The 14574-nt window shown below is 36.5% G+C and overlaps 1 protein-coding gene and 2 long non-coding RNA genes across 3 annotated transcripts; 2 read left to right on the forward strand and 1 right to left on the reverse strand.

Moving 5' to 3' along the window:
- The first annotated feature begins 2865 nt into the window (after positions 1–2865).
- On the forward strand, positions 2866–6151 carry LOC148869513 (triphosphate tunnel metalloenzyme 3-like). Its single transcript, XM_088967979.1, has 2 exons — positions 2866–3821; positions 5935–6151. The coding sequence occupies exon 1, from the start codon at positions 3194–3196 to the stop codon at positions 3797–3799; it is 606 nt and encodes a 201-aa protein (XP_088824105.1). The 5' UTR covers positions 2866–3193; the 3' UTR covers positions 3800–3821; positions 5935–6151.
- Positions 6152–8144: 1993 nt separating this feature from the next.
- Positions 8145–11388, reverse strand: LOC148869514 (uncharacterized). Its single transcript, XR_016106730.1, has 2 exons — positions 10155–11388; positions 8145–8876 (listed from the first exon to the last, which is right to left on the reverse strand). It is a non-coding gene; the product is annotated as an uncharacterized LOC148869514 (long non-coding RNA).
- Positions 8870–9527, forward strand: LOC148869515 (uncharacterized). Its single transcript, XR_016106731.1, has 2 exons — positions 8870–9309; positions 9498–9527. It is a non-coding gene; the product is annotated as an uncharacterized LOC148869515 (long non-coding RNA).
- Positions 11389–14574: the final 3186 nt, after the last annotated feature.

Consider the following 14574-nt stretch of genomic DNA (forward strand, 5'->3'; position numbering starts at 1 on the left):
AGAGATGTACCCAATATTTTATTTGTTATAAATATATAACATTAGATGTGTGTCCAAAATTTTCTCTTATCTTTTTTCTTATTTTTGTGATTCTTTGTATTTTCTATTATTAAAAATTTTATTATTTGACTCTGACATCATTTAATTTCTATGTAGATTTTGAAATTGGCTTTCCATTTATTTAATTATTTAATTATTTATTAATCCATTTGACCCCAAATGGTCAAATTGCTTGCCAACCACCGGGAGGGAAGAAAATGGTTTTGTTTTAAAATTACTTTTCAAAATATTTATTTTTATACTATTAAAATTAATATTTTAGATTTAAATATAAGAATTTAACGATGAGAAAAATATATTTTAAATATAGGATTTAATGAGAGAGAATAGAAAAATATTTTTTATTTCCAATTGGTTTTAAATTTTACACTCCATTTTCATCATTAACAAAAGTATTTCTTATTTAACATACTTATTATTATTTAATATGTATGTTAAAAATGTTTCCAAATTTTTTAATTTCTATTTTTTTATTTTATCTATTTTTTAATTTTATTATTTAATCGTGGCAGCATGGATTAACCCATTTGACCCAAAATGGTTTAATTTCTTACCACCACTTAGATGAAAACAGTATTTTTGCTTGGTAGATTTTAAAGGTATAAGCTTTAATTTATTAAGTATGAATTTAATTAATAAAACTTAATGATGAGAAGAAATAAAAATGACTTAATTATATGATTCAGTGAACACGAATGCAAGTTAATAACTTAAATGTTGGATTTAATGAGATATGATTGAATGCATTGAATATCTTTAGATTACCTATTTTCAACTTATTTAATATCAAGAACCAATTACCCTATTTGTCCTCATTTTTTATCATTAAATTTAAATATAGAGGGGTAAATATTATCCTTAGAAAATTTCAGAAATATTCTTGAGACCATTTACACTTTTTAATGTAGTATAGATTTTTTTATTATCTTACACTTTTGCATCTTGTTCTCCTTTCTTTTTATTTAGTGAAAATTTCTCTTTACTACCTTAACTTTGGGGGTAATGTCAAGTTAATAGGCAAACTTCAAAATGTATGACTACTGTACCAAACTTGGAAAACTGTCAATTTAATACTTAACTGATGCACGTAATGTCACATATAATTCATAACATTCTAAAATTCCAAAATTAGGGACATTGTTGATTGTTTTCTTCTTAGAAGCTGAAACTAAACCAAAGCGTATGTGGATGGAAATTTGTTGTTAAAAAGAAAACCAATACTAGAAATTATAAAAATAAGGACGGGTAATACTAGGAAACTAATACCAATAAGGATTTGGACGACGACGGACGCGACGCGAATAAAGGACTGATAATTGTCTCTAGTTGTTAAAACAGTTGTAAGATTCTTATTGAAAAAATAGTTAAATATATTTACTTGTAATTCGTTTTGATATGAAGGGACATTGATGACTGCAAGTGCTCACATATTTACTACTATTATTGGCTTGGGTTGTAACTCAGTTGCTCTCATACTCTTCACTGTCATCACTTGGTTCGCATCTGTTCTACTTGCCGACTGTTACAGGTCTCCTGGCCCTGTTACAGGCAAGAGAAACTACACATACATGGATTTAGTGAATGCCAATCTAGGTAAAAGAAAAAAAAGTTTCTTGAAACCAGTCTGTTCTTGGTGAGATTTTTAAGAGAAATTAAACAAACCCTTCAAATTTCCAAGTTCAAAACATTGATAAACCAATGGTCTCTCTTGAATGTCTGGAATTAATCCTGATGGGGTTTCTAATTTTCCCTTTTGTTCGGATACACCACCACTCATCTATCAGTATGGCATAAGTATTTTAATCCGATGCCCTCCAAGCTTTAAATGCTGTTCTTAATTTCTTTTCATTCAATTTTGATTTTATATTGCTTTTGTCAACGAGGGCAGTTCAAATGTCCAATTGCTTCCACAAGAACGCCCACCATGCCCGTGCGACAGATACATCACACTATCCCTTCATGATCATGTTTGCATGCATTCAGATAATTCTGTCTCAAATACCCAATTTTCACCAACTCTCTTGGCTATTCATCATAGCAACTATTATGTCATTTTCTTATTTTCTAATAGGAAACGGTCTCTCCGCAGCCAAAGTTGCAGGTTTTCCGTAACTAATTCATAATAACTCTGAAACCCAAAAAGGATTTCACTGCAACTGAGAAAATGTGGAGGGCCTTTCAGCCCTTTCATCGGAGACACTGCCTTTGCCTACACCTTCACTCCTGTCCTCCTCGTTGAGATAAATTACCAGACCTTTATACATGTTTGTCCGGCCTTCAGCTTCAAAATGTCATTTGTGTCATTTTTCCAAAGGAGGTTATAAAGAAAATTACATGAAGTCCAGACGACATTTGTATCATTTCAGACTAAATTGACAGTTTTCCAAAATTTGGGTACTGTAGTGATATATTTTGAAGTTCGGGTACTAATTTGACATTTGTGTTATTCTTTGTTTTTTGTTTTTCTTTTCTGTATTTCTTAAACTTTGCATTTTGATTTCTAATTTCTGCTTTTTTTCATCTTTTGTTTTCTTTTTTTGTTTTTTGTATTTTTCTTACTTTGACTTATAACAATTTAAGAGTTGTGACAAATCAACATCATCAATTTTCCGATTTTTATTTTTTTGTTGAAACATTTTTCGTTTGCTGCAAAATGCTAAATTCAGGAGGTAAGTGTCACTACCCGTAAATTACATGTAGTTTATCTGTAATTTAAGTATTTAACCCAAAAAACCGAACCATAACATGAAGGCTAACCCGACTTGATAAGCCGAATCCAACTCTAGAGTTGGGAAATATTGCTATTAAAGGGTTTTTCCATGGACTCCCGATCCACCACCAGAGACAGAGAGAGACCATCGAAAAAGCATACAGAGAAATGCTGAGAAGAAAACCAAGCAAGATAGAAGTTAAGGTCGAGGACAAGGAAGAATTAGAAGAAGCCCGCAAGCGCTCCACCACCACCGCTCCCCCTTCGCCCACTGGCGCCGCCGCTATCCTCCACCATTTAGACCGCAACAAGGACCCCTCCACCAAATCCCAACGAATCGGCCTTTCTTCTTAACACCACCCATTTTCTAACTCTACTCTTTAAGGAATAAACCAAAAGGCAATAAGGATTAGATTAGGAGACATGGAAGTAGAGGTCAAGCTCCGCCTCCCGGACTCCTCCGCTCACCAGAAGCTCTCTGAAGTCCTCTCACCCTTCCACCTCAAAACCCACCTCCAAGAAAACGTTTTCTTCGATGGCGCAGCTGCCGAGCTCTCTTCTAAGCGTGCCGTTCTCCGCCTCCGCTTCTACGATAGCGACTCCCTCTGCGTCGTCTCTCTCAAAGCCAAAGCCGTCATCGTTGACGGCATCAGCCGCGTCGAAGAGGATGAAGAGGAGATTGATCCTTCCATAGGTCGCGTTTGTGTTGCCGAGCCTTGGCGGCTTGCATCTCTTGATTCGTCAAGGATCTTGAGGAGGGTTAAGGAAGAAATCGGAATTGGTGATAAGGGTTTTGTTTGTCTGGGAAGGTTCAAGAATGTTCGAGCAGTTTTTGATTGGAAAGGGTTGAAGTTGGAATTAGACGAAACGCAATACGATTTCGGGACGTGTTATGAGATCGAGTGCGAGAGCGCCGATCCAGAGAGAGTCAGGAAATTGCTTGAAGAGTTCTTGACGGAGAATGGGATTAGTTATTCGTACTCGGAGGTTTCTAAATTTGCTATCTTTCGATCTGGGAAGCTGCCATAGTGAGTGAACAGCGATACCCTCTGTGAGACTGTGACCATCTCTTCGTGTCTTCTTGATATTTTCTGGCTTTTTCCTAGACGTCTGGGGCCTGGGCATTTGTTACTGAATTGTTTATGTTCTATTTTGCATGTCTGATATGATGTTCTTCGATGGGTGTTCATTTCTTGATTTCATGTCTTGTCTTTTCCTGGTTGAGAACTTTCTTATCCATTGATTACTATGAAAGCTTAATTGTTTTTCGGTTTTCTTTCCTGTAAGAAGCTGACAAGATTGGACAGCCTTGAGACGGCTTTTACTTTCAGTTTCTTTGTTCTTGGAGTAAGTGAATGCGTTTGAGATAAAATTGAACCGCATTCTTATATGCTTTCTTAATTTGTTGTTTGATCCATTCAGTTGAGTCACATAGCCATTTTATTGCAGTATCAATAGCATTTTGTTCTTCTTGTGAAAATTAAAGGGAACATTTCAGTTAGAGGTTCTAAGCTTCCATTTACACTAGAAGCTGAAGTGGCAGTGGTAATCCCCATTTTCCTGCTAGGAGTGTTGTTCAGTTCAACAAACTTTTAAATATATTCACTTTAGATCCCACCGGAACGCGTCAACATCATTCTCAACATGACCTGCTGGATACTTGTTCCATCGAAGAAATATGTCAACTAAATTTTGGTGGTAACTATTCTTTACTAACATGATGACACCATTCATGTCTAAGTCTAACACTCTAACTATGAATGTCTGCTTCATGTACCAATCTGCACTCGTTCAATGGAAATAGATAACAGCGAACTGAAAAGAAAAACACTTTTTTAGTGTATTTTTCATGACAGTATTTATGTCTAACTACGAATGTCTGCTTCATGGACCAATTTGCATTCATTCAATGGAAATTAATAATAGCAAACTGAAAAGCACAACTCTTTAGTGTATTTTTCAGTATAACTTTCCAAATTTTATGCCTTCACTAGGTGTTTAGAAATGGTTATGCTTTCTACATGTCTGCTCACATTTTGTAATAGCACCTTTTCTTGATTGAGGTTATTTCTGCTGAAATATATAAGCCAAACTAAATACGTTCCATTTTCTATCAATGAGAAAGAAACTCAACTAGAATATTCTGAAATGAGGATATTTTAGAGGGTCTATTAATTGTAATTGCCTAATAGATAGGCATAAGAGAAGACCCTGACTCAATGACTCCATCCATGTCCAACAATGAATGCCAATTGAGATCCTTGTATTATTTTTAACTTATGTCTGACCACTTCCCCTTTCAAACTCAACGTATGTGCCTATTTGGAGATATCCAAAAGAAAAAAATAAAAATAAAATCACTGTCTATTCATGTTAATAAAATGAACATACAGTTCCTTTCCACAAATAAGCAGTTTTACCTTGGTGGCACAGTTTGCCAATTACTTGGTGTGTAGTGTGATTACATACCTATAAATAGTTATTAAATCACACAAATATATAAAATTATAATATAAATAAGAAAATTATAGGGAGTTTAGAAAATTGGAATGTCAGCACTTAGCACCTTATTTACATGTCCTTTTTATCATGAGACTACTTTGTCTAAGAATTTAGTGCCAGAGTTTTTTTGGTGACTTGAGCATGGAGCATCATCTGCATATTACAAAAATGAAGTATCATGCCAAGTGCCAATATTCAGCATACCTTGATTTTAAGTAGATAGAACCTTTAGTTTTCTTTTTCTGATCGATAACAGAAACAGATTCGTTCAATATTAAGAAAAATAGTACAAGAGAAATAGTCACGTTATGGTTGATTTTTGCAACCTTTTATTAGTGATATGATATTGCAAAAATAAAATCTTTTATTGGCAACTCAAGCATTGCAAGAATAAATCTTTTCACCTTATCCATTTGTGTTGATCATTCATTGGACATAGGCTAACTTTTTTTTTTTTTTTTTTGCATTGCTTCTGCAGTTGAGTCTGTCTTCAAAATGCTATGAAACCATGTGTATCGTTTATTTAAATTCATTTTTCTCCCCTTCAATTGACAGATTGCATGAATGCACCTTATCTTTGGTGCAAGATTCCTTTTGAGTGTTTCTGAAACATAAATTCTGGAGAGATTAAGGCAAATGCCTTGTTCCTTTTTATTTTGTAGGGCCCGATACCCCTCTTTCTGAATGATCATGGATGCTGGACGCCCATTGATGCCAAACTGATTAGATCAATTGATGGAGGCTAGGTGGCAAAATGTATGTCAAGAACTGAACCACCTCTTATCTAGCAGACAATAATCCAACAAACACATCCATTCTAATGCAACTTTGTTTTCAATGCAATTATTTAGTCATCCATGAAAATCATCATTTTCCCCATCCAGCTTATGTTATTGATTCCAATTATATTCATGATCAAGCAAACCGTTTATTGTTGTTGAACCATATGATGCAACTTTAGCTACCTCTCTGTATTTTGGTAGCTATAGTTGGTTCGTGCAAGCTGAACATATAACAGTCTCAAAGAATATTTTTTAAGAATACTGTTTACACTGCAAGATATAAGATATTGATTAAAAAGCTTCAGAATTTGAATTTCCATCAGTAGGTGCCATACTGGTGATTTGTGCAACTATTGGCACTATTTATACCTCATTCTTAAGAGACTAAGTTTCAGAAAGAATGCTTTACCCCCCCAAAAAAAAAGTTTCAGCAGCAATAGTCTATAGAAAACGAGGAAAAACGACCCAGTTTCTGGCTTGGCACAAAGAAAATACAGGAGGAAGTAGAAACTATCTTGATCTTTTACAAGTTTCGGTCAACACCATGAATCAGACCACGGAAATGAACCAACCAGTTTCTTCATTCCAGGTCCAAGCCACTTCATGTGATCTAAGTTCTTTCTGATGTATTGGATCAAGCCTGTGACTTCCTAATTTTCTGCCAAGCCTAACAGATTCAACAACTACTCCATACATACTTTTGAAGTGTCTTGAGACACGTAGCCTCTTTGACATATTATTTATTGGGTAAAAGATTTAAACCTGCCCTAACATCTATGCTAAATACAAATACCTCTCTTTTCAAAATGGTCCGATACCTCCCCTGTTCGGTGATGTCATTGGACAAAAACCTATCTTCCATTAAGATTCCATCAAGAGCCGATTGTATGTGTCCTTAAAGTGTCGTTAAATATTTCCAAAAACCCAATCTTGCTTCTTCCTTCATTTGTTGCTGATCTTAGTCGATTCTCTGCCCAAATCCCATTCTCACTATTCTTCCAAAACAAACGAAACAATCATAATGAACATGCATAAAGTTGAGAAGTCAAACATTCCCTCTAGTATCCTATCCTGTGTCGATTTTCAATACTTTTGCAGCAGCCTTCTTATCATGTAAACATGTCGAGTTTCTGATCTATTCTGTGTTGTAGGGGAGTATGGAAATCACCAAGTCATCCTTTTCTTCCTGTACCCCCTCACAATCCGATCACCTTTGCCATTGTGCCAAGAAAATTTCCTTTAGCACCTCCGAGAACTTCATCATCTATGGTAGCAGAGTTCTTAGGATTATCTCTGATCAAATCATCAAAGTTAAGGATTAACCATCCATCCTTGTTTGCTCACCACGCAACCTAGATCATTCTTCTAAATGCAATGTTTTGGTTTTTGTATCGATCATTTATTCTCCATTGCATATTTCAATGGGTCATGTTTCTTACCACGAGAAATAATCCCTTGGTTTCTTTTCTAGTTCCTTCTTAGCTCTCTAGATTTCCCAAAAGATAATGGACCTCCCCCACCTCTCAATCTTGAGCCTATGCCATTGCATAATCACATCCTATGTACTCATGTGCTGGTCTCCAATTGCTTGAGCAAAATTTGTCACTTTCTTAAAAAGACGATAGATCGATTCCTCTTTAACGAAATTTGGCTTGTTGAATTATGGACAAGCAAAAGTTGATTGTCTTGGTGAGAGATGCAAGGGACATACATACAAGAGTGGCTCATGATCCAATAGCTTTGAGTTACAAGTGGTGTCCATCTTCTGTATGTAAGTCCTGTGTGCATGTACATGTACGAGCTCCCTAATTTTGGTGATTCCCCTCAGTGCATAACAGATTGAAAGTTCAACATTTTGGAAGAGTATATTTAAGATTTTTTAAGGGTAATTTGAGATTTATAGATGAGCCAAAGTTGATGAATATGCCAGGGAGCTGTTGGTTAGCAGTTATAAGCCTACCCTAATTATAAGTTGGTGAATATAGCCAGGGAGCCAAAGTTGATGAATATAGTAGATATTGCTTCCCATGCTAATACATCTAGAAAGGAAAAGGAAGCTAGATGCATGGATAGAGAGGTAGAGACATTCATTCAATAAAGTAAAGGTAAAATAATAGCAGACAAAGCAAATTGTTGATTCATCCAAGGACAGCAAATTCCAATTCCCCCTACTCCATAACCACAGAGAACCTGAACTCTCCTCTCTTACACCCCAAATTCCCTACCCGCACAAGGAAAACTAAAATTACATACCACTACACTATTTCCTCCTCTTAGAATGTGGCTGAGGAAGATCCTTCATCTTCGAGTCCGCATCTCCGCCCTATTACCTCTCACCCCACAATTGCCCCACACAATGTGCGACTGCCACATGTTTAGTCGCGCACGGTGGGGTGTTCCCGCGTGCGGGGCAAACGGCCCGATCCCAAAAAAGGCAAAAACTGAGTTTCTCCCATATTCTCACCCTCTCAACCTCAAATCGGAGTTTCTGACCCGTTTTAACACGAACTCGAATCCAACACCATCTCCGGCGCCCGCGATCGCTCGGACCCAACACCATCTTCAAAGTTCAGTTCAACCCTCGCCTCTGGTCCTGTCCATCTAAAAACCAGAATATAAAGGAGCTGTCGAGAAAAGAATCAAAAAAAGGAGAGAAGACTGATCGAGAATGAAGAAGCTCTACAGAAAAGGCAAAGTTCACCCATCGCCTCCGGTTGTCTCTGACCACCTCACTTTCCTTCCTGCGATGATTTTGACGCTCACTTGGCGCTGCCCCCCGAAGATAGGCAAGTATTGGCTTATCTTTTATCTTGCTCCGGTACCTATTCAAACACTTCCGGTGGTCAAGCTAAGAACAATCAGAAGAATCTTACTGGGGATCACCCACCTTCTTTTCATTGCAACTTCTTCCGGTGCTATACGAGCTATTGGGTTCGGTGGGACTATTCACCTAATCATCAGATGATTCATGAAATAACGGATGCTTTCGAAGATAGTTTGGTGCAGAAGTCCAACGTCAAAAGCAAGAAAGAGAGGAGGAAGAGGGTCAATATTTCAGATGACGGAAATCACATGGAAGAAAGTCCGAGTAAGGAGGAGCTGAATAAGTCGGAAGTAGTGGAGAGTAGTGATGACATTGGTGGAGATAAAGAAGTGGAGGAGATGGAGAAGGGTTCCGTGAGGAGGTTTGTGAGTTTCATCGGGGAGAGGATCTGGGGTGTTTGGGGCTAATAAAATGAAGAAAATTGAAAAAAGGTTAGTTCAGTTCACCGCAACTTTGTTTTTGTGTAAATTAACTTTTTTGCAATGTAAAAATTAAAAAGAGAATGAGTAATTTATTCATTAAAGCTCCATTTCTTTTGCTATAATCTGTGCCTTTTTATACATTTCTTCCTTCTATGGGTCTCTCTGTGTAATTTTTTTTCCTTATAATCAATCGGTAGGCATGGAAGCAGACCGGATTTTTCTGATAATATGATGAAATTTCAGCGGAGAGTACAATAATCAGGAGGATTCTAAGTTTCATACACAGCAACTGAAGCGTCATCTTCAATTTTTTTTTTCAACTTGCTCTTTACTCCTTTTGCTCTTAATCCAAGTTCCCTTTTGAGTGTCGAAACATCAGCAGAAATCACATTCTCCTTATTTTTTATGTTCTCTATGTCTGATCATTCTGATTTTTTTTTTTTTTTTTTTTGTTGTCGTTGAATTATTTTTAGTTTCAATCCATTTTTTATATGGTTTATATATCGGGCAATAACCAGCCAACATTTGGAATAACGGATAGAGGGAAACTGTATTTGGGGTGTTTTCTGAGTTTCTTTCTTTCTTTTGTTATTCTAATATATAGAAGATAGAAGTCATAGAACTCGTGAAGCTGCAATTCCAAAACTCTATAAAAGTGCCTATTTTTTATTTCAAAAAATCTGCACTTGATTTTGTCAGAGAGAGAGAGAGAGATGTGCTGAAACAACGGAAGCAAAGGAATTGAAGTATCTTCCTTTGGCGGTGGGAGGGTTCGGAAACGCAAAGACGTCAAAGCAGGGAAAGGGAGAAGAGTAACTAGATTTTATACAACAGAACGGAGGGGTTGAACGTACCTGGTGACGGTGAATTGGCTGGAGCGATCGCCAGTGCCGGAGATGGTGTTGGATTCGAGTTCGGGCTAGAACAGGGTCAGAGACTCCGATTTGAGATTGAGGGGACAGGAATATGAAAGAAACTCAATTTTTGCCTTTTTGGGATCATTTTGAAGCAAACAGAAAGGAATTAATAGCCGCCCCGTTAGTCCTGCATGCGGGAACACCCCACCGCGTGCGACTGAACATGTTGCAGTGGCACTTTCTGTGGGGCGATCGTGGGGCGAGAGGTGGTGGGGTGGAGATGCGAACGCTTCATCTTCCCCATCTTCGTCATCGTCACCATCCTCTTCATCTTCATCATTATTCATTTTCACCTGCTCCATCACCACTTGCATCAGCATCATCATCAGGGTGCCTTTGCTCATCATCACCTGAAGCACCCTCATCGTCCGGCTCATCTGCATCATCATCATCTTTTGTTTCATTACCATCCTCGTTTTTAGGGTCTGGCTATTTCATCCTGTGAAGTTCAACTAGAGAAAATCTACAAGGAAATCGTACCCATTTGCTCAATAAATTACTTGTACAAGAATAATGCAGAAAACAGTAACATTCTTCCAACCTCTCTTCTATGCCAGACATGTTTGGTAGCAATCCTATGCCATTTGATAGTGCTCCCATCTGGAACAGACTTAGCTCAAGTGAGAAAATACAGAAACCAAGAGGAAATTGCCTTGTGAAATACATTGGACATATAGAATAGAATCTATAATATAGGTTGTGAAATGAAAATTGCCTTTTCTTTTCCATCACTAGATATTCTCTAATCTCTAATGCCTTATCAAAGATATATAAATAGGATGTATTGAAACAGAGACCAAATGAATGGACAAAATGTGCAATAAAGTGGTAAATTGCCAATGGAGTGCTGAAAACAGGAAAACCAGAGAATTTGAATTAACTAGAAAAACATTTGTTCTGTTTCAATTTCTTAAAACCAAACCATATAGGATCAATGTCAAGGTCGACACATCACTACAAAAGAACAAGGTTGTGATTGGATTGGAGCAGAAACGAAAACGCATAATGGAGAAGAAAGACCATAAAACCTCTACATTCCAATTCATAGTTGGGTACAAAAATGATGCCTCACAGAATCGAGAGTAAAAGATTTTTGCCACATTAGCTGTAGGTTTCATGGATTTTCCAGTTTGTCGAGGGCAAGTCATTCTGGATTTCTGGTCCTGCACATTTTTTTCGCTTCCCACCGATGCTTTCACTCACAGTATATCCGTTAGGCTCAGTTTGGAAAGAGTACAAATATAAATCTGTAGAGTACAAAAAATTATATTTTGTATTATTTCGTATGTCTTTGTACTGTATATATTTGTACTTGTATTCTTTCCTAACTAAGCCTTGAGCACAAATAGGATGTCATTAAGCAAGGTTTATCTATCTGAAAAAGAAGAAAGGGACTAAACAATAAAATAAAATAAAATAAAAAACAGAAATAAAATCTCCCGTATAAGCACTACTAGAACCCTTCATATGGCAACACAAGAGAAAAGGAGGAATAAAAGGTGGAAGAGGGAGAAAGGGAGTGGGAGAAAATGGAGGAACAACAACTGCCCTAAAATTAAAACAATTCCATTGAATTGCAGAAGAGACCAGTTTTCGCATCCTGAAAATACTTAGCTTCAAAGAATAAGTAGAGACCTCAGAAGAAAATCAAATGAAGAGCTGTCACTGAAGTCTGTTGAAAAACAATTTGAACAGTCAAGGTGTAAAACCTAGATCCCAAAACCCTAGCACAAAAAAATTAACAACCCAAATAAAGTGAAGCAAATCATTCTAATTTGAATCACTAACAAATACGGTTTACATATTGTCTTAAATTATCTCCAAGTTTTCTGAGAATTGTCATCACTGTTAAATATTGACAAGAAAAAAAATATATATATATCAAATGTATCCTTCATTAATTCTCAAAGTTTCAAAAAAAAACCCAACTAATGACTAACTCATTTTCCAAACAGAGGAGACGGAAGTTTTTAACAGAACATGGGATCTTCCTCTGGATCATTCTCGGGGTTTTATACGGTGATTCTTCAAGTGTAAAACCGGTAGAATAGTGATTTGAGTTGCAGATCTGATTGGAGTTGAAATTGAGAAGAATCTGGAAGGTTTCCCGTTAGAGATCTTCCATATATAGAGATAGAGAGAGAGAGAGAGAGAGAGCTACTAAAAATAATCCCCAGCACCAGAAAAGGTTTCAACTCTCCGTCCTTCACGCTCCCCATTAGTGGCCCCTAGACCTATTCACAGGTCGGGCCGGGTTGGGTTCGAGCCAGGTTTGCCTCTACATTAATAGAACATTCTCAGGCCTGAGCCCGAGCTCGGCTTGACCATCGGGCCTAGGTCTTGAGCTCAAGCCCGACCCTCATATAAAGCCCAAAGCCCGGGCCCATCTAGAAATTTAGAAAATAGATTGTTTTCCTTTTTTATTCAATTAAAAACTATTTTATTTATATTAAAAGAGGCTCAAAACCTTAAAAAAATAATGAAAGGTCTCACTATTACTTGAAAAAATAGAAGTAAAGGCAAAATATATTATATATTTTTTATTATATAAAATATACTTTTACTATATAATACATTATCAACTCGGGCTCAAGCTTGGGCCGGGTTTTTTTGAGAAAGCTCAAGCCTGGCCTTAAAAAAAGGCCGGGCCTAATATTTTAGGCCCAAGCCTACATGCCTAAAATCCTGTCCAAGCCCGACTTAGATTGGGTCAGGCCGAGCTGGCCCATTGGGCTACCCGGCCCATGAACAGGTCTAGTAGCCCCTATCTTAGTTTCAAGTGAAGAGTTAGTGGTCATAGACAAGGTTTTAAAAAGTTAGTTGAGGCGTAGTGGCCCAAAAAGATGAAGCGTAAGCCTCAAGGCATTGTGAGGCATAAGCCTCTAAAATAAGAAAAAGTAATTAAAATCTATAAACAATAAAAATAACATGTAATATACCAAGTTAGAATGATGGAAGGTACAAATATACATAAAATAGAAGTTTAAAAACAATAAGCTTTAACTTTTAAGCATTAAATAAAATAATAATTAATCATTTAACAATTATAAGTATTTTACATTTTATGTTTCAAAATGCAACTTATGAAATTATTCATGTGAAGAATCATTTATATAATTGGCATTAGGTATATGATCTCCAACAGTTGTGAAGAAAAGAAACAATGCAATTGATTTGATCTATGCAAAAAGAATCAATAAAAAGAAAAATAATTCCATTAGGAAAAGGAATGAGAAAAGCAATTAACGGTAGGGAGTAACTAGTCAATTGTCAGAAAACTTAAAAATACTTTAAGACAATATGTAAACAGTAAAAGTAGAATTGGTCAGTTTCCTGAACCATATAGATACTTTAAGAAATTTGCCCTATTTTTATTTTAAATTAAAAGTTTATTTAACCCTTTTTTCTGACTAGGAAACCCAGCATTTGTTTGAAGGAGAATGATCATGGCTCCTCATATTTTTAATATATGATGTGGATACTTGCCTTAGGTTAACATCCAAGCCACCATCTATAAAACTTAGTCCATTTATTCCAATCCCAGTCTCTCTCTAGATATACCCAGCCAAACTGTCCTGAGAAAACTCATTTATCTTGTTGCCCCTGTTCATTGTTAGATTAGTCCTATTAACAAAATTCAATGTTTTCATTCACATGGAAGAGTCCAAAACAAGGCCGATTTAGACAGAATTATTGGCGTGTTCAATGGAGAATTTGGATTTGTCACATGGATCATCCCCTACGGATGACAAGAGAAAAGCTTTGCAATTATTGAGGGAAAAATATCCTACATTATGGTTTGGAAATCAAGTGGAAGGAAATTGTTTAGTTTATTTCATTGAACCATTTCAAATGAAATGATTTAACTTTTATACTATGTATGCGATTGAGCCAATAAACTTACCAAGGAAAAGAATGAAAGAAATAGAGTACCCGTGTGAGAGGGCTTTCATGATGCGGCTTCTTGCGTTACAAGGTAGGCCCCACACATAAAGCCATGAAGTTATATTTGGTAAAATCCCCAAAAAACTGAACATACACATGCATGAGTCATTATTTCAACTTTCTTGTGAAACTATAATTAGTAGCTTCTCCAAAGTGGTTAAATCAACGCTGAAGCATACAGGCTAAGAACCACTGGAGGGAAATCAGCAAAAAGTTAGAATTGGAGGAAAATCAGGATATAAACTTGTTTCTATTTTCTGTCAACGTTGTCAGATGAGCCCACCCTGAGTTTACCGTCTAAAGTCTCTTATTACCCACAACCTGGAAGTCAAAATGAAAATATTGCTAGATTTATCTTCGGCCAATTAAGTGGTGTGATACACGAATGCCTGTGTATCACATTGAAGAAAAA

Source organism: Nelumbo lutea, chromosome 2 (genome assembly GCF_056320005.1).
Source record: "Nelumbo lutea isolate HS-2025 chromosome 2, American lotus-T2T, whole genome shotgun sequence".
Taxonomy (NCBI): Eukaryota; Viridiplantae; Streptophyta; class Magnoliopsida; order Proteales; family Nelumbonaceae; genus Nelumbo; species Nelumbo lutea.